Here is a 23517-nt window from a genome sequence, read left to right on the forward strand (position 1 = left end):
ATTTACTAAACTTGGCCCTTTTTTCAGTCCTGAATAGGGGAATTAAATGTTTAAAAATAGTTTAGTGCTGGGGAAAAATATCAAATTTTGGCCCGATGTTGGCTTTTGGAAGTTTAGGATATTCTCCCAACCTAGAAAAGATAAATTTTTTGACATTTTAATTGTCAGCATCAAGGTGAGGCTGCCTGTATCATCATAGGGCTGTGGAATAGAAAAATTCTGGAGAGCAGATGTATAGTATTGTGATTACAGTTAGCAATACCAAATTATAAACTCCAAAGTTGCGAAGAAACTAAATTTTGAATATGCTTACCACAAAAAAAGGGAAGATGATTTTAGGACATGATGGAAGTACCATGGTAATCATATTATAATATCTAAATACGGCTTATCAGACTGTTATACACCTTAAACTTATACCGTGTTCTATGTCAGTTATATGTCAATAAAAAAGTAAATCTGGATTCAAATTTGAATTCTGTTATTTACCATCTGCTTTACCAGGAGCAACCAGTTGTCTTTTAAAAAGTCTTCATTTGTAGAGTATGTGATATTCTTATTATTTTGTGGTTGCTCTTATTATTTCATTGTGTAAATTGAATGACATTGATATGTATAAAGTGCCTCTCATGAATGGAATGTGTGGTAATGTGGACAATACGTGGCATTATGAAGTGAGCCCTGGGCCAGCTCAGTTGCCTGACATGGCTGTGGAGCTTGGAACAGCCCCGAAGTTTCCAGGGCTATCAAGGCACAGTGTTGAATACTTACTTGATGCCCAGGAAATGTTTGTTCTGGTTTCCTTTTGGTTTGTTGGGCTTCTCTGTTAGGTGTCCTCAGTGACTTTAAATGACAGGGGTATGCTTGAATGAGAATTACTGTTGGGTTTCCAAGAAAGAGGCATAACATTTCCACATCCTCCATAGTTGATGTATTACCTTGAATTCAGTAAGTTTTGCGGCACCTGGCTGGTTCAGTTGGTAGAGAAGGTGATTCCTTTTTTTTTTTTTTTAAAGATTTTATTTATTTATTTGACAGAGAGAGAGAGATCACAAGTAGGCAGAGCAACAGGCAGAGAAGGGGAAGCAGGCTCCCCACCTAGCACAGAGCCCAATGTGGGGCTCAATCCCAGGACCCAGAGATCATGACCTGAGCCAAAGGCAAAGGTTTAACCCACTGAGCCACCCAGGCGCTCCAAGAATGCGACTTTGATCTCAGAGTAATGAGTTCAAGCCTCACATTGGGCATGGAGCCTCCTTAAAAAGAATTGGGAAAAAAAAAAACTTTTACTTCAGTCACATCTTTGTCTGTAATATGGTTTTTGAAGTAGTTTAATCCAAAGCATGGTTTTCATATAAATAACAAGGTTTTAAGATGGGGAGAAGGAAAGACATAGTGACTGGGGTGGATGTCCTTCTATGTGTACCGCCCAAGACTGATCACAGGATTCTTTCTATCCTGGCTTGTCTCCTCAGGTAGATAGTAACTTCTTTTGTATCATCAGGAATACAGGAATACGATCAATGTTTCTTTGAACTTATTTTTGGTTTCTTTTTCTTTGGCTTCTGCAGTTTAAAGAACAAGATCTGGGTGAATGAGTTTAGGTAAGTTGATCTCTTTCTGTGCTAGCTCGTATTTTGTCTGGACTCCTGTAGTTCAGAAGGATGACTTTGATCCTGGTATCTCGGGTCCCAGCAAGTCGGGGTGTGGGGATTGTTTGGCCCTTGGTGTTTCTGTTCCGTGCTCAGCTGCTGCTTTAGATGCCTTTGAAACGTTTGGCATTCTGATCCCCATGAGGAGATTCAGCGGTTCCTTGGAGGTCTCTAGGGATTTAGCCAGGAAGCACAGTGTTGGGAGGGAAATACCTTCCTCTATTTACACTCCCCCTGCTTTCCCCCAAATCAGATTCCCGATGGGTCCTGGGGACTCTGGGAACAATTTCTCAGGCCTTTAGAATGAGACCAAGAAGGTCTTGGATGAAATAAGAGGCATCAAAACTATTTATTTTCACAGTATTTGAAATCTCTATCTTTCTTGGTTTTGAAAGAACAGGTGGCACTAGGGAAGAAAGGCAGGAACAACCCTTAAAGCCAGTTTGTCCTTCTAGAGAATGAGACGCCTTATATGGCTGCCTCAAAACTTAGCTCTGTCACTGTTGCCCACCTTCCCTCTTTTCCTTTTTCCCAGGGGCCAGCACCCTAGAACTCTGCACAGAGCAGATGCATACTGGGTTCCCTAAAGTGCCTTCATGCTAGGAAAGGCCCATGGCCTGTCCCTAAGCCTCCCTAGGCTACTCTGGTCACTGTCCTCCCCTAACTCCCCGGGCAGGGAGGGGAAGGAGGAGCATCTATGAGATGAAAGACACCTCAATCTGTGTGTAATCCCAGAGCAGCTCCTTCCCCCTTGGGCAGTAACTCTAAGGGTCAAGAGATTGCCAGAAGACATCAGAGGAGACCAAGATGCAGCTTTCTCCAAGTCTAACTTTGGTCTTGATTCGAATAAACATTCACCTCCATGATGCATACACTCCTTCATGTGATGTCTGCTGCTGAATGATACTGTGTACTGCACTGTCTTCTAATGTCAGGCTGTTCTTTTAGGTATGGAGGGTTTTCCCTGGGTGCCAGTAATTCTCATTCACTTCCTTCAAGTCAAGAAGTTAATAATGCCATCAAGCAAGTGAAGAAGCACTTGAAGCTGGCCAAGGTAGGTATCCATCCTAGGAAGTGTCAGAAAAATGGGCCCAGAGTTGCCACTATGTGGGAGTAGTTGGCAGGTACATCTAATCACCTTGCCACTTACTGTTTTTAGGACTGAATACAAAGCCATTATTGGCATCTACTGATCTTTCACCAGCCAAGACTGAGCTACTCAGTATATATTTAATACCTGAAAACATAGATCAAAAAAAAAAATTTCAGAGGTTTAAAAGCTCTCAGTATAACTTCCTTTATGAATTTAGCCAGTAGGTAAATAAACTGGACTTTGGACATACTTATCTGAAACAATCACTGGTTACAAAGGAAATGAATCATTTCCTTTTCGCTGGTGGCAGGACCTCGCAGGCTCTCACTTCTTTTCTCAGTGTTTTGAGTTTCCCGTTTTCTAAATGAGAACGAGGGCCCCGCGGGCCTGGATTCCAGGATCATGGTATCCATAATAGTCCTAGAGTCTGTATCTCTGGTTTTGAGGCCCAGATCCCATGTGTCCGACACATCTGCCCACTGGGCATAGTTCTGGGTCTTAAGAGGACCCCTGGGGAACACTTTGAAGGATGCTTCCCACTCAGTTAGGCAAGACCTCTGCCCCTGGCAACTTGGAGTCCCAGGGTATCTCTGTGATTCTTTCAAAACTTGTGGTTTATGGCAACACTAACGCTTTAGATTTCTGGTCACTTGTTTCTCGGATGCCAGTCCTGCTGTGGTTTCCTGTCTTTCTTGGCTGAACGAGGCAGTAATGACGTTGCCCTTTGCATTGTTGTCCTGTTGCCCTTCCCTTGTGAACCATTCCAACTGAGGCAGGTTTCTGTTGTTCACAGGACAGTTCTGCAGATCGATTTCTCAGCAGCCTGGGGAGGTTCATGACTGGACTGGACACGAAAAATAATGTTAAGGTGAGGTCCCGTGTTCCGGTAGTTTCTTGATGAACAATAGTACTTAAGTACTTTGAGCTCCTAATGTTGATAGGCATATTCAGGACAGAAAAGAGCAGGCAACTAATTTTACCATGGAGGCCAGACAGAATGGCGATAAAGAGAATTGGCTTTCCAACAGATGTACCAACTGAGCCGCTGTGACCTTGACCAAGTTACCTAGCCTATTTAAGCCTCAGTTTCCTAGTCCAACAAGCAGAGGCAGGAGTCATGTCTTAAAGCTGTGGTAAGGATGGAGTGAGTTGACGATCAGAAGTAGCACAGTGGCTGCTGTTACCTCTTCGCCATGTTCTCTGACCCTAATGTTTTATCTTGGTGTATGGAATTCCGAAAATGTCTTTCATGCACACCTACCTCCAGGAGCAGGATTTGGAAGCATTACTTTGTACCTGGTGTCTTTTATTTCAGGTGTGGTTCAACAACAAGGGCTGGCATGCCATCAGCTCTTTCTTGAATGTCATCAACAATGCCATTCTCCGGGCCAACCTGCAGAAGGGAGAGAACCCCAGCCAGTATGGGATTACGGCCTTCAACCACCCCCTGAATCTCACCAAGCAGCAGCTCTCGGAAGTGGCTCTGTAAGCGTGGCTGTGTCTGACTGGGTGGGGGAGGAGAGGAGAAGTTATTGGTGGGACCACCTGTTGGGGAGGGAAATGTGAAGCTGCTTGTAGAGTATCAGTTGAGGATATAGTTACATTATGAATTCAGGTTCTGGGCAGAAAATGATCACTTTATGAATTGGCCAGCGGGGATTAAACTGCAGAAGATCAAGGATTTTGATGGATAAAAACCATTACATGTAGTGAATTTATATAAAGTGAAATTGTTGGTAAAATCCTAAAATAACTTAACTCATCATTAACACAGTGTTTAAGAGAAAACCAGCTCTTTTACTTTTGAAACCACTGTTTGTAAACTTGGTGAAGCATGCTTTTATCAGCTTGTCCTTTTAATTCCTGAATCAAGCTTGTGTGTGTTTGTGTGTGTGTGTGTGTGTGTGTGTGTGTGAGAGAGAGAGAGAGAGAGAGAGAGAAGTTTAAAGCCAGTATGATACAGTTTAAAGTGTGTAACCTTTGGAATCATAGACATCTGTGTTTGACTCTGGTTTTTATATTTCTAGATGTATGGTGTTAAATGAGGCAATTCATGTAAATTGCCAAGTCCAGCACTCAGCACATTGTTGATATTCAGCACATGTTAGATTCTTTCCTGTGTACAGAGCCTGGCACAGCTATTTCTGCTTAACCCATGTTGAATACCAATATATACCACTAGGATATTTATACCAAGTTTATATAAAATTAATGCATGTAAAATAGTTTATGTTATACCCTGTTTAATGGACTTACACTGTTCTCCTTTAATAGAATCTGATAGAATTTTTGCTGTGTGTTAGATCGATATGCTATACACTATTGTTTTCAGATTTATTTATAGCCAAAAATTATTTGAATAGTTTCACCCTAATACTTCTGCTTTATTTCATTTTTCAGGGTACACTAGTGCTATATGTGTGAACATTTACAACTTAATGCTCTTCAGGGTCAAGAACAGAAGGCCAAAGTGAATGCCATTTGGCCATTCTTAGACTTTCCTTAATAATTTCATTATGGCAATGGATTCTTTTTTACTTCATTGAAATTAGTTTTGCATTTTAATTATTAGGGTTTTTTTTTAATTGAAAATAATCATCTTTAATGCCGAGTAGAATACATTTGGTCAATTGATTTTTCCCTCTGGGCTGTGCCTCACATCTCTGATGTCTGTGTATGTGTGTTTGCATGCAAGCGTGCATGTGTTCGCATGTGTGTGTGTGGGTGTGTGCGCAGTTGCATGCGTGTATCTTGCTTGCTTGAGTTCTCAGCTGCATTGGTGGCCCCTCATATTGTCATTGTCTTTCTTTTTCAGGATGACCACATCAGTGGATGTCCTTGTGTCCATCTGTGTCATCTTTGCAATGTCCTTCGTCCCAGCCAGCTTTGTCGTGTTCCTAATCCAAGAGCGGGTCAGCAAAGCAAAGCACCTGCAGTTCATCAGTGGAGTGAAGCCTGTCATCTATTGGCTCTCTAATTTCGTGTGGGATATGGTAAGAACCCCTGTCTGCTGCTGTTTTATAAATCATTAGGGTTGTGGATTGGATGAAAGAGTCCCTGGCTTTTCTAAAAGTGTTTTAGGTAGTCAAAAGGAATGAAAAAGGAAAAGGCAGAAGTTGTTTTATGTACACTCATGACACTACACATGACCTCAAATACAGATCTGATCTCACACCACAGGAAAAAATCTGTTTACACTGCAATGAATTCCACCACCATCACTACCACTAATTTCTTAAGTGACCACTTTTCAAAGTAACATCAAGCTGGAAGACGCTTAGTCAAAACCCAATGCCTCTACCCTGTCTGGTAGGTTTTCACCTCCAGAAGCAGGGTGTTCTTTGTCTTAGTAGGAAATCTGTCTTTCCTTTGAAAACTCTATACATTTTATCCACCCATTCCAATTATGTTTTTGTGCCAGCTCTAACAGATTGCTTCTGTTCAGACCAATATGGAGGACTTCATAGAATTCTGTAGTTCTGATTTTTGTAAAGTGGAGTTGAAATGTATCTCCCTTGACTTCTATTAATTGTAAGCCACACAGAACAAATTTAATCCTTCTCCCACTGCACAGCCCCTCGGGTATTTGAAGACAACTTTCATTTAACCTAAGTCTTCCCCACATAAGATGATATATGAGAACACACTTTGTAATCTCCAAAGCACTGTACAAACGCGAGTGATGATGGTGAGGATGATGTCTTTGCTGATTATACCAAGCCTCCCAGACTTGTCAACCTTGTGATATGTTGCCTTTCTGTGGCCATGCTCCACACTGTTAATGTTCCTTTTGAAAAGCCAAGCCCAGAAGTAACCTTGTGTTCAGGCTGTGCTCTGTGTTCCAAGCCTAGAGTTGATCTTTATCCCATACCGTCATTACTCAGCGCACGGTTTTGCATGCAGAAGGAGGGCTGTCTTGTTAGCAACTTGGTAGTGAACTGAAATTTCCATTTCACAGAATGATTGGTGAATGGGGTCTCTTTCCTTCTACACTAATGCAGTTGACTTTTTGAACCTAAGCTTTATATTTATCCGTGTTACACTGCATCTTGTTTCATATCCATTTGCTTTTGTCTTTATCTTGCCCCAGTAATTACTTCATCCCATAAACACATACTGGGTGCTCGTGAAGTATCTGATTGTGGCAGGGCATTCAGAGATGAAAGATCAAGTCTGTGGATTCAGAGACCTCACTTAGCTATCTTTGTGTTATCTGTCACTTCCTGCTTTCCAGACTCTGAAATTTGCTAAAAGCAGGTCTTCATCTGCGTTACTGATAAACATGTGGGGAAGTAATGGGACTGAGGCAAAGCCCTGTAGTCTGAAGCTCAAATTCTTCAAACAGCCAACAAGCTGCCTTTCACCTCCCTGCCTGTGCTTTGCCCTGCTAGCTATGAATTCTCTTAATTGTCCTGTAGTCACGTCTTTATGTCTGATTGTAAGGCTTGATACACTGTCAGGACAGACTTGAAATTTTTTCTCATGTGATGAAACAATTCTGGCTTTCATGTTATGAGGTAAGCAGTTGTAGATAGATTACATGTGAGACTGAACTTGGGCAGACGCTAATATAGCATTAATGATGAAACACACAATCATCTTCGGGAAGAATAATGGAAGCTTATTTGCTGCCTGTGAAATTGTAATTACTCTGACTGGGAATCCATTGTTCAGTAAGTTTACTGAGCGTGACACCTTGGCTTAGCTGTTGGAAAGACAGAAAGGGCATGCAGTTTATAAAATCAGCCAAGGGTAAAATGCTTGTCAAAATGTATTGTCCAGTACTTTGATGAATAGTTTATGTGGCTTCCTTAATTCAAAGTTATTCTCTGCTATGTTTATTTGCCCTTTCTTGTCCTATGATGGTGAAGACTTGAGGTGTATTGTGTCTCTGACTTAGGGGTGAACTTGATTTCCTTGTTTCACTTTTAGTGCAACTATGTGGTCCCTGCCACGCTGGTCATTATCATCTTCATCTGCTTCCAACAGAAGTCCTATGTGTCCTCTACCAACCTGCCTGTGCTAGCCCTTCTACTTCTGCTGTACGGGTAAGGCCTCCCTGGAGGGCTGGAAGGCATATGGTGCCCAGAGTCAAAGGGAAGGCAGGGGACACCCAGTGGACATTTGTCTCTGTGCCTCACCAGGTGGTCGATCACACCTCTTATGTACCCAGCCTCCTTCGTGTTCAAGATCCCTAGCACAGCCTACGTGGTCCTCACCAGCGTGAACCTCTTCATTGGGATCAACGGCAGCGTGGCCACTTTTGTGCTGGAGCTCTTTACCAACAATGTGAGTCCTGCAGAAGGGGCATCTCCTGCAGGGATGGGCGTCTCTGTGAGTCTGAGGACCGCACCGAGTCATGATCTTAATGCCACTGGTCTGTGGTGCGGACACCATTGACCTCTTTGTCCTTTTTCAGATTCTCTCCTTTATGGGTTTGCATAGGACCTCTTTCTCCTCCTTTTCCTTATATCCCTTATATTCTCTGACTGATCAAACCCTTTGATTTCCTTTGGTTTCTTTTGTACTCCTTCCTGTCTCAGTGCTGCTCAATACTCTCAGTGCAACCCAATACTCGGTGCTCTGCCATCTTCGCTTTCCCCTTTAGATGCTATCTCTGTGTGATGCCATTCACCTTTACCAACTCCCCTCTCTGTGTCCTATGTTGTTATCTCCCAGATCTTTGCCTTTGACCCTGTTCCCTCGATCTCTAGCCTCACGTTTTACTTGCCTAGCAGGAGGCTCCATCTAGGTTATTTCTGGTTCCCTGGGACTTGACCTGTCCTCCTCATCTTCTCCCTCATGACCTAGTGTTTCTCTTGCTATTCCTGTCACAGTGGGGGGCATTACCATCCACCAGGTCACCCTAGCTGGCAATGGTATGGGCATCGTATATGTTTTGCTTTTCTTGCCACCCACATTCAACTGTTTACCTTGTCAGTTCTTCCAATTACAAATCTCTTTAAGGGTCTCTGCCCATTCCTGTTTTCATTGTCTTTGTCCAGACACCTTAACTTAGAATGCCAGGCCTTCAGATCTGTAGAGCCCTTCCTGGTCACATTCCACCACACCCCTTCCCAAGGCTCTGTAACTTCACCTGAGCTGGTTGTTCCGTAAACCCCCTATACTCCTGTAGGTCTGACTTCCTTTATCTCAGTAAGCCCTCAAGAGTACGCCCAACTATGAAGCTTTCTTTTCCTGCCCTATGGGAGGTGCTTCTCTGTCCCCAGTGTTCCCGAATCCCTCCCTTCATGCCTGCAGTACAGCACCTATCTAGTGATGTACTCATTTCCGCAGAGTAGAGACTGTTTATTAACCTTTGCCTCCCCTGGGCCCTAGCACAAGGCCTCCAGCCCACAGCAACTTAATTGTGGGATATTTGGCCACTGGCTTGATGTATACAAGAAGAATTTTTAAAATGCCGACAAAATGCTGAAGCTGAAATATTGACCCAGATATGAGCAATTTGCTTTTGAAATGTTAAGCCAATATTTTATTATGGATTTGCTTCTGATTTAACATAACCATGTTTCTAAACTTTGCTCATATTTCTCCATATTCCTAGCATTACTCCAAATCTTCTAAAGGGGAAATTCTATTATGTTATATGTCATCAACTATGGCTGCTGCTCTTTATTGCTGTCTGAATTCAAAGGTTCAGTTTGACCCCAGGGAATCAAATTTTTCATCTTTCCCATAATTCAGACCTTGATATATTTTTAGCCTAAACCATAAATGACATTCAGTTTCTCTCTGTCTTATTATATTCTTTTTTAGAAGCTGAATAACATCAATGATATCCTGAAGTCTGTATTCTTGATTTTCCCACATTTTTGCCTGGGACGGGGGCTTATTGACATGGTGAAAAACCAGGCAATGGCCGATGCCTTGGAAAGGTTTGGTGAGTGACAGTAGTGGCTTGAGATGGTGTTTTTTGTGAGCCTTGGTAACTCTGGACTTTGGTGTGGAAAGAGGCTGGGGAATGGGCATAGGACTTCCCACCACTGAGAAAAGGTTCCTGAAAATGAACCTGGATGTGGCATGGGTCTTTTCATACAACATTCATCTGTGCCTCAGAAAGCATTGAGAAAGGTGAGAGGGGAATTTTAGAGGTAAGGAAAAAATACTGGTTTTATTCTGAATCCAGCGCGTAATGCCACTGGTTGCCTTTCTTAGTTATCAGAAAAGTCAGAGCACAGTCTGAGAGTTGGATACAGGCCAGAGGATCAGTAGGAAGGGTGCAAACTTTGGCTATGACTATGAGGAAGATCATGGGCCTGAAGATGTGGCCATCTATTACCTTTCACACAGTCTATAAAAAGGTGATTTACTGCAGCTCTTTCTGTCTTTAGAGTCTTTAAAAATATTTCTCCTGTGGCCACATTACTGTTCTTTATCCACTGGCTCATATAGCTAGATGGGCCATGTTATTTAATGGGCATAGGAGAGGGACTTTTTTTTTTTTTCCTTCTAGCAGGTACAAAGGAGATGTATAAGGAATGTAAGGAATATTCCCATAAAGCCAGGTGATTTCATAGATTCACTAGGTTATATTATATGCTACTTTCTGAAAGGGACGTCTTTTTAGAGTGCTTGCTAATCTTCCTTTAGTGAAATTTACAGTGTGCAAAAATACCCTCAAAGTTACCCTGGATTGTTTGCCTTTTAAAAAAAGATTTTCAGCATGTCTCATTTAAAAAAGAAATGTAAGATATGAAATTACAGATCTAATACATGTTGGTTCTGAACTTGTGACTGATAATGGGTCACAGTGTATTTTCCCAAAACCTTACCCTAAAAAAAATCAGACACGGAAAGTAGTCATTCCTGTAATTTTACCCCTTGTCATAGGCAATAATCACTGGTGTTTCGAGGAACAGAGGTGAATTTGAGCCTGAACTTGAGGAAGGGCCCAGGGTCTTTGGTGCCTCCATTCTAACTGGATCTCTGCATTGTGTCTACCAGGGGAGAACCGTTTTGTTTCGCCACTGTCTTGGGACTTAGTGGGACGAAACCTCTTTGCCATGGCCGTGGAAGGGGTGGTGTTCTTCCTCATCACTGTTCTCATCCAGTATAGATTCTTCATCAGGCCCAGGTAAGCTTTTTCTCAGAACTCATGGAGTATCTGGTTGAGGGTCACAGAGGAACACAGGGAAACACTGGTCAGTGGTGGTTGCATTGCACTGAACTCAAGATGATCCAGCTGATTTTCCTGACATGGGCATTCTGTAGCCCACTGCACTGCTGATCCTAAAAACTGTGGAGAGTAGATTTAAAGGACTTTCTTAGAAATTGGATCCTTGTCTTGAGAAATACCTTGAAAGATTGATTTTTTTCTTAAAATGTTTTCCTCAAGACCTGTAAATGCCAAGCTTCCTCCTTTGAATGATGAGGATGAAGATGTGAAGCGGGAAAGACAGAGAATTCTTGATGGTGGAGGACAGAATGATATCTTGGAGATCAAGGAGCTGACGAAGGTGAGACAGTGAGTACAGGCTGTCACAACTCGTCTTCAGTTTTCTTCAGCTTAGTATGTTGGAGATGAGCATTTTTCTCATTTGATTAATGAAAAGATCATACTTCCAAAAATATATGCATCTAGACCAAGTTTCTATCAAATTAATTTTGTTTAAAATACACCGAAGGGACTTCTTAATTAAAGAAATCCTCAGAATACTTCTGTAATGGGAAATCTGGTTCTCAAATGTATTTGTTTTTCACACTTACATTTCTGTATTTATTAAAACATACTAAAATTGTATATCCAGTCAAAGCTGAGGTGAGAAGAATAAATGATTGATTTTTGAGTATCATGGTCTAAAAAACTGATGTCTGTTACTCAGGAGGAGGGTTTGTTTTCAGCCCGCTCTATGTGCCAGGATCTCAGTAGTTTAGTTTTTTATAATATGTACAATATTTGCAGTGTTTTGATTCTACATTTTGACCCTGTAGAATTTTTTTTTTTTTTTTTTTTTTTTTTTTATTTAATGTAGGCTCTAGGCCTAGTGCAGAGCTTGAACTCACAATCCTGAGATCAAGACCTGAGCTGAGATCAAGGGTTGGATGCTTATCCAGCCATCCAGGTGTCCCTAGAATTTAATTTTTATAATACCTACAATATCAAGTAAATGAAAAATTATGTAAATATTGATGACCAATATGTCTCTTAAAAAGGTTGATATTAGATTAAAAATAAAAAGAAAATTGTGTAAACCTGGCGATTCACAGACCTGTACCCCTCGGGCTAATAATACTTATATGTTTATAAAAAAAATAAAAAAAAATTTATTTTTATTTTAAGCTTTCAAATCATTCAGAAGCTGGCTACCACAGAGACAGACCATGGCTTTTAGCGTATCAGATATGTGACTTAATTTTATTGATGAGCCTTACTTCATCGTGTGTTTGGATTATAAGTCAGTCTTCCACAGTTGTTTGGGATAGTTGTGGTTTGGTATGGCTCTTGAATTTTTGCATTTTGTTGGTTGCAGATATATAGAAGAAAGAGGAAGCCTGCTGTTGACAGGATTTGTGTTGGCATTCCTCCTGGGGAGGTAAAAGCACTGTCTACACTCTACTTGTCCCTGTTAATTCGGATTATCTACCCAATCAAATGACAACGTCTATAAGGGTTTGAAAGTAGTTTTTAAAACCTTCTCTATTTATGTCTATGTGGAGCAATCAGTCTTTGAGAAGATGGGGACTGCATATGTCAAAAAACAATTTTGGATAACCTCAGTCAATTTAAGAAAAGAACACATCCAAAATGTGTCTTTGTGATCCATTCAAGATGATGATGAAATTCAAATAGATTTTTTTAAATAGTTTTTTTTTCTTTTCTTGTTCGTGTTTGTGTTCTTTTATGCCCTTTAGACAAATTAGATGGTGAAAGGTGACTGGTTAGCTTTCATTACTGTTTTTTACACATTAACTTTGGCTTTACCCTGACAACTCCAATAATATTTACAAATATGCTCAATATGTCTCGTTATAAAATGTTTAAATATCAATGGAAGTTCTTTTATTTATTTATTTATTTATTTTATTTATCTGACAGAGAGAAATCACAACTAGGCAGAGAGGCAGGGAGAGAGAGGAGGAAGCAGGCTCCCCGCTGAGCAGAGAGCCCGATGTGGGGCTCAATCCCAGGACCCTGGGATCATGACCTGAGCCGAAGGCAGAGGCTTTAACCCACTGAGCCACCCAGGCGCCCCTCAATGGAAGTTCTTAAAACTCCCCAAAATTTGACTCTTCATTGATACTTAAGAATGTTTTAGAATCATGTGATGTCAAAACTAAGCTGAGGAGACTATTATCTAAGGGTCATTTATATTCAGATTTGCGGTTGTTTGCTTAAACAGCTTACCCAATCTTTTTCAGTGCTTTGGACTTCTGGGAGTTAATGGGGCTGGGAAATCATCGACTTTCAAGATGTTGACCGGAGATACCACTGTTACCAGAGGAGATGCTTTCCTTAACAAAAATAGGTGAGAAAAGACATGGACTATATTTTGCCACAAAGACTCTTTTTCTTATTTTTATTTAAAGACATTTTTATTTTTCTGGTTATAACAGTACTATATAGCTTATAAAAATGTTGAGATCTATAAAGGGTAAAGACAAAAATAAAAATCACCCATAATCCCACTACCTAGAGAGAATTACTATTTACATTTTTTTCTCCCAGGCTCCCTCTATTTTCTCTAGCAGCTTTATTCAGTATAATTTTACATAGCATATGGTTCACTTATCTTAAGAATACAATTGCTTGAGGGGCCTTGGAGGCCCAGTCATTAAGCATCTGCCTTTGACTCTGGTCATGATCCCAGGGTCTTGGGATTGAGCCCCACATCGGTCTCCCTGCTTGGCGGGGACCCTGTTTCTCCTTCTCCTGCTCCCCACCGCTTGTTCCTCTCTTGCTGTGTCTGTCTCTGTCAAATAAATAAACAAAATCTTTAAAAACATATATAATTTCTAGTGATTTCTAGTTGATTTACAAGGCTGTGCACTTATCACCACAATCCAGTTTTAGAACATTTCCATCACCCCCAAACTCTCTTTCACACATATAAATGTTTTTTAAAATTGAGATCATACTGTATCTAGATTTTTGAAATTAGTTTATTATTAATGAGTCTAATATGGATATTTCTCAATGGGTTACATGTTCTAAGATGAAGGCTTTACATTGCTGCATAAACCCCCCTATGTATATTTATCTGCAGTTTGTTTAATCAATTCCTTATTGCTGGACATTTATTAGTTTCTGTTTTTGACTATGTAACTATGCCCTTTACATATGTACATATATGTACATATGTAAATGTACATACTATATATGTACTCCATATATGTACATATGTAAAGGGAAAATTCCTACAAGTATTTGCCAAATTGCCCTCCCTAAAGGGTGTGTCAGTTTTTGAGGTTGCAATAGGCCTTTATCTGAGAATGCACAGGTCACTAAGCAATCTGATCTTTAGGGGTGCACCTCCACTTTAGAGACCTATTAGTCAGTGTTGCCTTGCGTACTCTAAATATGTGGGGCTTTATGGGCTTTCTATTTGAAGAGGTGGTATAAGACCACGGCTTTGGAACTTTTCTGACCATGACCCAAAGTAGCAAATACATTTACCTCTCAACCTAGTAAATACACAAAATCACGTAAACAGGCATATCTTTAAAGAAAAAATCTGATTATGACCCACTAAATTTATTTTGTCACTCGCTAATGGGTGATGGCTCACAATTTAGAAATAGTAGATAGGGGGCTACTAGCCAGTAACATTTGAAGAGAATGAGAGACTTAATGTACTCATGGGTCCCTGCTTTTGTCTCTTATCAGTTTTTTCTATAGCAGGGTAAAGAAGGTTTAAGAGAACCAATGCTGGAATAGCAGGCCTAAGACTGTGCATCTGCTTCCCCAGGCTCGGTCCTTCTACCAGGCTCCTGGGGTATAAAGCAGCAGGAGCAGTAACTAGCTCAAACTAAGGTTTATTGCAGTGACCAGTTGTAAGAGGCTGGCTTGGGCAGTGTTGCTGTGAGGGCCAGGCACAGTGTCTGTGGGCATCTCGGTCATAATTCTGGAAAAGGCTGGACTTGGGAGTGTAAAACAGATGGGCAAAGGGGAATGAATACTGCTAACAGGCCAAACAAAGGCCAAATGCTGTCCAAGGGTGGCTGATAAGTGCAGCCATCAGACTGGATGGGACACTGAACTTCTCCCACGTTAAGGATTCTTAACCTGAAATTGGCTTCATAGAGTGCACAAGCTGCTTCCACCAATATATTTAAAGCTGTGTCTGTAGATGTATTTTTTGGTCGCCAGATTTTTAGAGAGCCTGTGACAAAAAATAAAAACAAAACAAAACAAAAATCCCCAAAACAAACCCCTTAAAAACTAGGAGGGTGCTTGGGTTGGGTAAATCGTGGGGTCAGGCCATCTGGACCATGTTCTGGCCCATGTAGGGGCAGCAAACAGCAGAGGGAGGGAGGTCACACCCAAATTTGCTGGGCCTCCTCTGGGTCTGCAGGGCCATGAGGGAGACTTGGGAGTAACAGAGTACATGGTCCACAGGACTGGATCACAGGGTCAAGTCTGGGATGGAGACTTAGTGTTAAAGCCCCAAGGTTGTGTGAGTGTGGTTGTCAGTGGATAGTGCAGCAGTTGGGATGGACTTGGGAATCTTGAAATGGGACTGAGCCTGCAGACTGAGGTGTTGGGAGAGCCAGGTACAAGCAGTAGGTGGGCTAGAGGCGGGAACCCTGACTGCCAGAAGGGGCTGGCCTCCCGGGACAGAAAGATGGTTCCTTCAAGCTACAGCACGTGTGCTCACTGGTTATTCTTGTCACATGCAAGTACACTTTTTAGGAACATGAGACAAGACTGTCCAATCAGTTCCTCTCTAAATGCTTAAAACCTGACCAGTTTTTCCTTTACAGTATCTTGTCAGACATCCATGAAGTCCATCAGAACATGGGCTATTGCCCTCAGTTCGATGCCATCACGGAGCTGCTAACTGGAAGAGAGCATGTGGAGTTCTTTGCCCTCTTGAGAGGAGTCCCAGAAAAAGAAGTTGGCAAGGTACCGTGGGCACCAGAAGCCAGACTGCCCCCTGCACAGGCTGACAGTATGCTTTATGGTTTTAGCCTTCGACCATTTTACACACGGCTCATTTTACACACGGGTGCAGCAATATGAGAGGCTGGCTCCTCACACCTACTTTGCAAGGTGGGAATCCTTGGGGGGGGTGCAGGGGTGAGTAGACAGACACATGCTGGAGAGCAGAGAGGAAGCGCTGTGCCCACCCCCATGAGTCCTTTCCCTTTGCTTTTTGGCTCCTTGGCACTTGCTATTATAGAATCTACTCAGTGAGAATTATTTTCCTAGTCCCGCTCTGTAAAGAATCATCTACAAGTGTAAGAAAGCGTGATAAACAAACCAGACAAAAGTCAAGGTGCATTTTATTACTCCAGGTTGGTGAATGGGCAATTCGGAAACTGGGCCTCGTCAAGTATGGCGAAAAGTATGCTGGTAACTATAGCGGAGGCAACAAGCGCAAGCTCTCCACAGCCATGGCTCTGATCGGCGGGCCCCCTGTAGTGTTTCTGGTGAGTGTGACTGAGTGGAGAACTCTTGTGTGGGCCTGAATGGAAAACATCACTTTTCTGAAGTCCTGTATGTCCAGGGATGTTGCCGGACTGGCTCGGCTAATGGCAAGCCATCCTTCCTCTGACCGGGAACAACAGAGCCACTTTAGAAAACCAGAGGGAAGTTCCTTTGTTCTCCTTGATTCACGTTGGGGTGGCTTTGCCATGCCCTCTGATGCTTCAGAGAAGAGAAGCTCTAGGGCCCTTGTTTCTCTGGTGTTAGGGAACCCTGGCTCGTGTGGCTGACTCTTGGATATGTGATTTGAACTTTCTGGATCATTCTTTCAGACCAACTGTGTGTTCATCTCCTGAAGATGGAGATTGTGGACACAGATTCAAGATCCCCAGAGTGGCAGCTGGGTTATAGTCCTAACAGATAGATAGATGGAAAACAGAAGATTAAACTGGATAGGAGCCCCTCGGCCCTTTTTCTTCTGCTTTGAAGTTATTACAAGAAGCAGCCTTGGGTTAAGGCTTTAATGTTATCTGTACCATTTGGATCTGCAATTTGTTTCTCTAAGACTAGCAAGTATAATATAACAGGCTAAGCTATAATGAGCTAGAATAAAAAAAGAAAAGTAATTTTGCCCAAACCTTCTATGGACTTCAATAGAGATTTTAGACAAAAAGAATTTTTGGTGTATACTTGTCAGTCATGAAAAGGTGATTGAAACTAAATAGCTTTTTCCTTTCCCTTTCTATTCATTTGGAGAAATTTAATTTAAAAAAAATTTGACTTTCCTACTTCCTACATATTGGTAAGAGTGAACTGGTTACAAACAAGTACGCAGCTTATTCTTGTATGCGAGGTCTGATTTTTTGGTCTATCAAGAAATAACGAGAATGATAAGTTGGATTTTAGGCTATTTTAAAGATGCTTCTGCATTTAAAAAGAAACCTATCTTTGTGTTTTCAGCAAGTAATAGGGCTTATTTTATTCTAATTACAGGATGAACCTACCACAGGCATGGACCCCAAAGCCCGGCGATTCTTGTGGAATTGTGCTCTAAGTATTGTCAAGGAAGGCAGATCAGTAGTGCTTACATCTCACAGGTCAGTAGTGAAGACTGGGATTGGCATCTGTGTTGTGTCTATTTATGATTTTCCAAATAGTAATGTGATCATTGTATAAAAATTAGAAAATGTGGAAAGGCAAAGAGAAAATATGGTAATCACCTGAAATTGCATCATGAGGACACAAACATTGCTGTCATTGGGCTATGTATCTTTGCAGTTTTCTAATGCAAATCTGTACATACACACACACACACACACACCCCAGACATGTGTGTATATTTACAGGCAAAAATGCAAGCTTTGTACTTAGACTGTTCTTTTTCACTTCGTATTTTGTGTACATTCAGATGCGTCATCATTTCTTGTAGCTCTGAGTAGACAGTATTCCAATAGGAAATACCTTAGTTTATTAACTGTCCCTCTTTTTGTAGACATTTGGACTGTTTCCATTTTTTTTTTTTTTTTACAAGTATAAACAGCACAGCAGTGAACAGCATCATCCCTACATCTTGGTGTATTTGTAATAGGCGGCAGTTATGCCCTAGGATGCTGGAACTCTATCTCTTTGAAATTCCAGATGTCACATGATGTTCGGATGGTTAGAGCAGCATCCTTCTAAAATAAAAATCTCTGTTTTCCCACAGTATGGAAGAATGTGAAGCTCTTTGCACTAGGATGGCAATTATGGTCAATGGGAGGTTCAGGTGTCTTGGCAGTGTTCAACATCTGAAAAATAGGTAACAAAGATAGTATCTTTGGGATAACCCCTACTGAGGACACTTGTGTTTATTCTTTTTGTGAGCATATAAATGGTGGCTCCAAAAATAAAGGGAAATAAACTGAACAAAATGGTATAGCGGAAAGAATAAGGGCTTTGAAGTCAGAGCTGCATTTGAATTCTCTTTACCTTCTGGTGTGGGCCCTTGGACAGATTGCTTAACCTTTCTGAGAGTCTGTATCCGAGGAATATCTGCTTTCTGGCTTTGCTAAACAAATGAAATGGGGAATTTTACATACGTCAGTGTGGTCACAGCATAGGCTTTGGGGTCAAACACAAACGAGTCTACACCCTGGCCCTACCACTTAGGAGCTCTGTACCATGGGCAAGTGACTAGCTCTGTGGGCTCCAGTTTCTCTGTAACATCTGTCGGACTCCACTTGTCCAGGTGAGGATTCAGTAAAATCATGTGTCTGAGGCACTCGGCATGACACATCACATAGACTAGATACTCAGTAAATGGTAACCAGTTCCTTCTCTTAGATACTTATTTCTGGGTAAAACTTTTGGGAGCTTCCTTTTTCATAGCACCAGTTGGGTAAGATTACATGCTATTTTGAGAAGTTTCCTGAGGATCTTCCATTGTTTTTTTGTGGTTTTTTTTTCCTGCTTTCAGGTTTGGTGATGGTTATACAATAGTGGTACGAATAGCAGGGTCCAACCCTGACCTAAAGCCTGTCCAGGAGTTCTTTGGACTTGCCTTTCCGGGAAGCGTCCTCAAAGAGAAACACCGGAACATGCTACAGTACCAGCTTCCATCTTCGCTTTCTTCTCTGGCCAGGATATTCAGCATCCTCTCCCAGAGCAAAAAGAGACTCCACATAGAAGACTACTCTGTTTCTCAGACAACACTTGACCAAGTAAGCTTTGAATGTCTAAAACAGATGGCCTTTTCAGGGTGGAGATTCCTGATCCCTCTCCGCCACTCCCACTATGGGTCCTAGAGCAGATCTGACTGAGCTTGAATCTGATTTACCATGACTCTTGCTTTTTACTAAACCACCTGAAGGTGTTAAAGGAAGACGATTCTATTTACTTTCGAGGGTTATTGTGAGAATAGGTTGTAATAATAATCATAGTAACTATCATTTTCTGAGTACCTACCATGGGCCAGACATTTTGCCAGGTGTCTTATCCCATTTAAATTCGATAACATCAAGTACTAACTGGATTCTGGAACTTAGTAGCTATTCGGTAAATGTTAGTTTTTTGTCTCTCTTCCCTTTTAATCAGGCCTCTATGAATCAAAATAGATGATCGAGTAATTGGTGATTTGCGGGGCAATAGGGAAGCTCAGTTTTCAAATGGTTAATGTGTTTTTCCTGTGTCCCCTCTTCTTCACACACAGTTTCCTACTTAATCTACTTATGCGATCTTGTATTCTCCTACATGACTTAAGCTCCTCATGGTGAAAAATGCAACCAGAATAAAGAGGAGCAAGTAGAGGGCTCTTTATAAAGGCCAACCTTTCTTTTGACAGGTGTTTGTGAACTTCGCCAAGGACCAAAGTGATGATGACCACTTAAAGGACTTGTCATTACACAAAAACCAGACAGTAGTCGATGTTGCGGTTCTCACATCTTTTCTCCAGGATGAGAAAGTGAAAGAAAGTTATGTATGAAGAATACTGTTCGTACAGGGAGACTAAAAGAAAGGAGGAACTAGCCCTTCCTTTGCACCACGTCAAGCGTTCCAAAAGCAAGAGCTGGACGTTTTTGTGGGAAGAAGTAAACTGGATACTGTACTGATACTATTCAATGCAATGCAATTCAATGCAACGAAAACAAAATTCCATTACAGGGGCAGTGCCTTTGTAGCCTATGTCTCGTATGGCTCTCAAGTGAAAAAGACTTGAATTTAGTTTATTACCTTATACCTATGTGAAACTCTAGTATGGAACCCAGCGGACAGATGGGTTTGAAACCACACCTTTTTTTTTCCTTTGTAGTCTCACTGGGGTTGCAACAACAATTAATCAAGTAATCATGGCCAGTGATTATTTATCAGTCAAAAGGCATATACATCTTCATTCAGTAAGCCGTGCCATGCCAGGACATTGGTTTCCCGGCGACACATCCATTGCTGGCAATGAGTGTGCCAGAATTACTAGTGCCAAGTTGCTCAGAAAGCCTGAAGGACCATGGTGTGTCATGCACACTTTTGCAAAAGCTGTTCTGCTTTAGAGTCCATCAGCATCATCATCAGGTGACAAAATGGTGACCTGGATGGGGAAAGTCCTGCATTGTTTCCCTCTTTGATGAGCTGCTCTGGTGTGGCTGTAACGTGCAAGTGTGGGTGGCTCAAGACAGGTTGAGACTTGGTTCCATTTTTAGGTTGTCCCGTGCTTGGAGCCATGGGTCTCCAGGGCCATTTTTCTGGGACTCTTTAAATGAACTTAGATCCTGGTGAGCAGTAAAGAGCTGGCAAACCGCTGAGGCTGCAGGCTGCTGAGGCCAGGTCATGGGAATGAAGACATGGCTTCTTCAAACCTAGGAGGCCTGTGTCCATTTGTCCTGGTTGTCTGCTAACACGGTACATCGCATCTCAAGATCTTCCTGTCTGACACGAGTGTAGTATTATTTCTGGCTTTTTAAATTAATCTAGACTATGAAAGGACAGAGTTGTATTTTGACAAAAATCTTTTGTACTTTTGATGTCGTTTGGAATCTTAAGTTCTATGAGTGACATGTAAATCCTTGGAATGGCCTCTTTGTAGAACCCCGTGGTGTAGAGGAGTAAGGCCCTGCTGCCTCACTGGCTTTATTTCTCATGGAAGCCTGCATGTGGGTCCTCTGACTAGTGCCTGGTGGCCAGAAAACAATGTGGTGGTAAAGATCTCATGAAAACATTATATTTGACTTTTTTAAAAGATCATTTAAAATACTCTTAATCTCGGTTTGTTAATCAAGTATTTTTTGAGTGTATGTGATAGCTGAACTGACTATGTATGGGTGGATTGGGTGGGGAGAAATTAAGTCTCAGTAGATGTCCTGTGCCATGTTATTCAGCTAACAGGTTTACAAATAGAGGTTGTTTTGTTGTGGTGGTTGTGGGATCCCAGTGAAAGAATACTGGGCAGTTTGTTTTTTTTTTGTTTTTTTGTGTTTTAAATAGCAACAGTGCAAAAGCCAAAAAAGTTTGTCATAAGGGTTACAAGACTAAACAATGAATACTTTCACAAAAAAGATCACTAACTGCAAAACTTGTTGAGTAACCCAACTTGTGCTTATGGGTATATCGGGTACTGTCAAATAATTGGCTTTGAAGATCTTAGGAACCCCATGCTGACAATCTCAAATTTTTCTTCTCTTCAGTCCTAAGTTTCTCATGAAAAAAATAACAGAAAATGCCCCCACATGAAATCTATTTGACTTTTCTGACCCAGTCTTATTTTTTTTAGTCAACAAACACTTTAAGAAATATTATTTTACTAATGCTTAATGTGATCTGCTTTGAGACAACAAAAGTATGTGAGGAGTACTATTGGGTGAAATTCAAGCCATCTTTCAATATCATTATTAATTTCTTTTTCTAAAATTTAAATATTAACTCTAAAGGTATTAAGATTTCAGATCTATTTCAAATCTGTATTTTTTAAAATTTATAGAATGTTATCACATAACTTGTTTGAAAAAAAATGACTTAGAAATTAATGCCAATATCTTCTAAAATGATAAACAAGTAATGAAGGCCCATTTCCAGTAACAATTGGCATGATGAAGTCATTATATTTTGTGCTATCTTTAATGATATAAAATTCATAGAGTAATTTAGTTTTTCCTTATTTAATATTTTTCAAAATCAAACTTTTGTTAGTTTTCCCATTTTACTAGAATCATGTTCTAATTCTCTATCTTAGTAAATCAGTGAGCAGCTCCTGGCTTTAATTACTCTGACTTCAAGGCCATATTTTGAAAAAATCAAAAGATACTGTGAACTGTTTCAGAAAACAAAAAACAAAAAACAATTCAATATAGATTTACAAGGATCTCTTCTGAAGCTAGAAACAATCTATAGCTACACACTGACTTCACACTGTTACCTTTTAGACTATCCAAATAATCATCTTTTACATTTTCCTGTGCTAGTATAAATTTCTACCAACTCTCTACTCAAGTAAAATTTCTATATATTCCCTGTGGAAATGTAAGTATGCGAGTTTCCAAAATTCTCAAAAAAAAAAAAAAAAGTGTTCAAAGGTTGCCACTTTTGCTTCTTTTGGACACCTTGGAAACTCCATTAACAACTGTGACTATGAAAATACAAAAGAAAACAATCACAAAGCCCTTTATACAAAAACATCCAGCACAGCTCATTCTTAAAAAACAGCCAAACCTCAGACTACTGTATTTCCATATCTGTACTGAAAGCGTGTGTATTGTGGCGATGAAATGCTGCACATCTTTCAGCCACTGTATAGTAATCATTGACGAAAGGGATTTGTCTGTTTTCTTCTCGTGGTTGTATATATCAGGTAAATTTTTTTCCAAAGAGCCATGTGTCATATATAATATTGAACCACTTTGATACTGAGATATTAATTTGTACCCTTGTTACTATTTACTAGTAATAATAAAGTACTATAGTAATATAGCTCTAATTCTCTTCAAAGTTGTTGCATCCCTTTTATAGAATGTTTCTATTTCCATAAGGATTAAGTATTCTTTCTTCTTATACCCTACGATGAAGCTATGTTTTTGTGCTTTTTCTTTATCATTGGCTCTTCATTCCAAGCACTTTATGCTGTCTCTAATGGGATCTATTTTTGCACTGGAATATCTGAGAATTGCAAAACTAGACAAAAGTTTCACAATAGATTTCTAAGTTAAATCATTTTCATGAAAAGGAAAAAAAGAAAAAAAATTTTGTATGTCAATAACTTTATATGAAGTATTAAAAAAAGGCATATTTCTATGTTGTAATGAGTCACGAAATAAAGCTGTGACAGTTCTGCTGGTCTATGCAAATTTATTTCCATGCATTCGTAGCACCACCTACTGTTAAAGCTCATAACGCCGTTAGAAAAGTAAGAAAGGTCCACCTCTAGTGGGGAAGCTCTTTGACTCGAGTAGAAATTTTAGCAAAGGCTAAATATCCTGTTTCTCACAAAAGAGAACCCAAGGGATTACTTGGAGACAAAGGGTGTTTACACTTTCATAATCAGTTAAGATAGTAAATAACAAGTTTAAGAGGTTGTTAGGTAAAATGTATTGGCTTGATTTTGAAGCTATAGAGATCTCTGCAAATACTCTGTAGCTAAGCCTGTTTGATAAAAACTTCACTGCTTTATTTGGTATTGAAACTGCAAAGGCCGCCTTCAGATGTCT

General features: G+C 40.6%; 1 protein-coding gene across 5 annotated transcripts in view; it reads left to right on the forward strand.

Annotated features, from left to right (window-relative positions):
* The window catches only part of ABCA1 (ATP binding cassette subfamily A member 1), a 130338-nt gene extending 107197 nt beyond the window's left edge, over positions 1 to 23141 (forward strand). For all 5 annotated transcript variants that reach the window (XM_046022411.1, XM_046022415.1, XM_046022412.1 and 2 more), the window contains 18 exons: positions 1572 to 1604; positions 2601 to 2706; positions 3539 to 3613; positions 4061 to 4230; positions 5561 to 5738; positions 7678 to 7793; positions 7890 to 8034; positions 9523 to 9646; positions 10711 to 10840; positions 11102 to 11222; positions 12237 to 12299; positions 13126 to 13232; positions 15688 to 15829; positions 16222 to 16356; positions 17345 to 17448; positions 18057 to 18149; positions 18807 to 19050; positions 19671 to 23141. In XM_046022411.1, coding sequence (XP_045878367.1) covers positions 1572 to 1604; positions 2601 to 2706; positions 3539 to 3613; positions 4061 to 4230; positions 5561 to 5738; positions 7678 to 7793; positions 7890 to 8034; positions 9523 to 9646; positions 10711 to 10840; positions 11102 to 11222; positions 12237 to 12299; positions 13126 to 13232; positions 15688 to 15829; positions 16222 to 16356; positions 17345 to 17448; positions 18057 to 18149; positions 18807 to 19050; positions 19671 to 19811 — 2227 coding nt within the window. In that variant the 3' untranslated portion in view covers positions 19812 to 23141. The remainder of the gene's footprint in view (positions 1 to 1571; positions 1605 to 2600; positions 2707 to 3538; positions 3614 to 4060; positions 4231 to 5560; positions 5739 to 7677; positions 7794 to 7889; positions 8035 to 9522; positions 9647 to 10710; positions 10841 to 11101; positions 11223 to 12236; positions 12300 to 13125; positions 13233 to 15687; positions 15830 to 16221; positions 16357 to 17344; positions 17449 to 18056; positions 18150 to 18806; positions 19051 to 19670) is intronic.
* Positions 23142 to 23517: the final 376 nt, after the last annotated feature.

The sequence above is a fragment of the Meles meles genome, chromosome 11 (genome assembly GCF_922984935.1).
Source record: "Meles meles chromosome 11, mMelMel3.1 paternal haplotype, whole genome shotgun sequence".
Classification (NCBI taxonomy): domain Eukaryota; kingdom Metazoa; phylum Chordata; class Mammalia; order Carnivora; family Mustelidae; genus Meles; species Meles meles.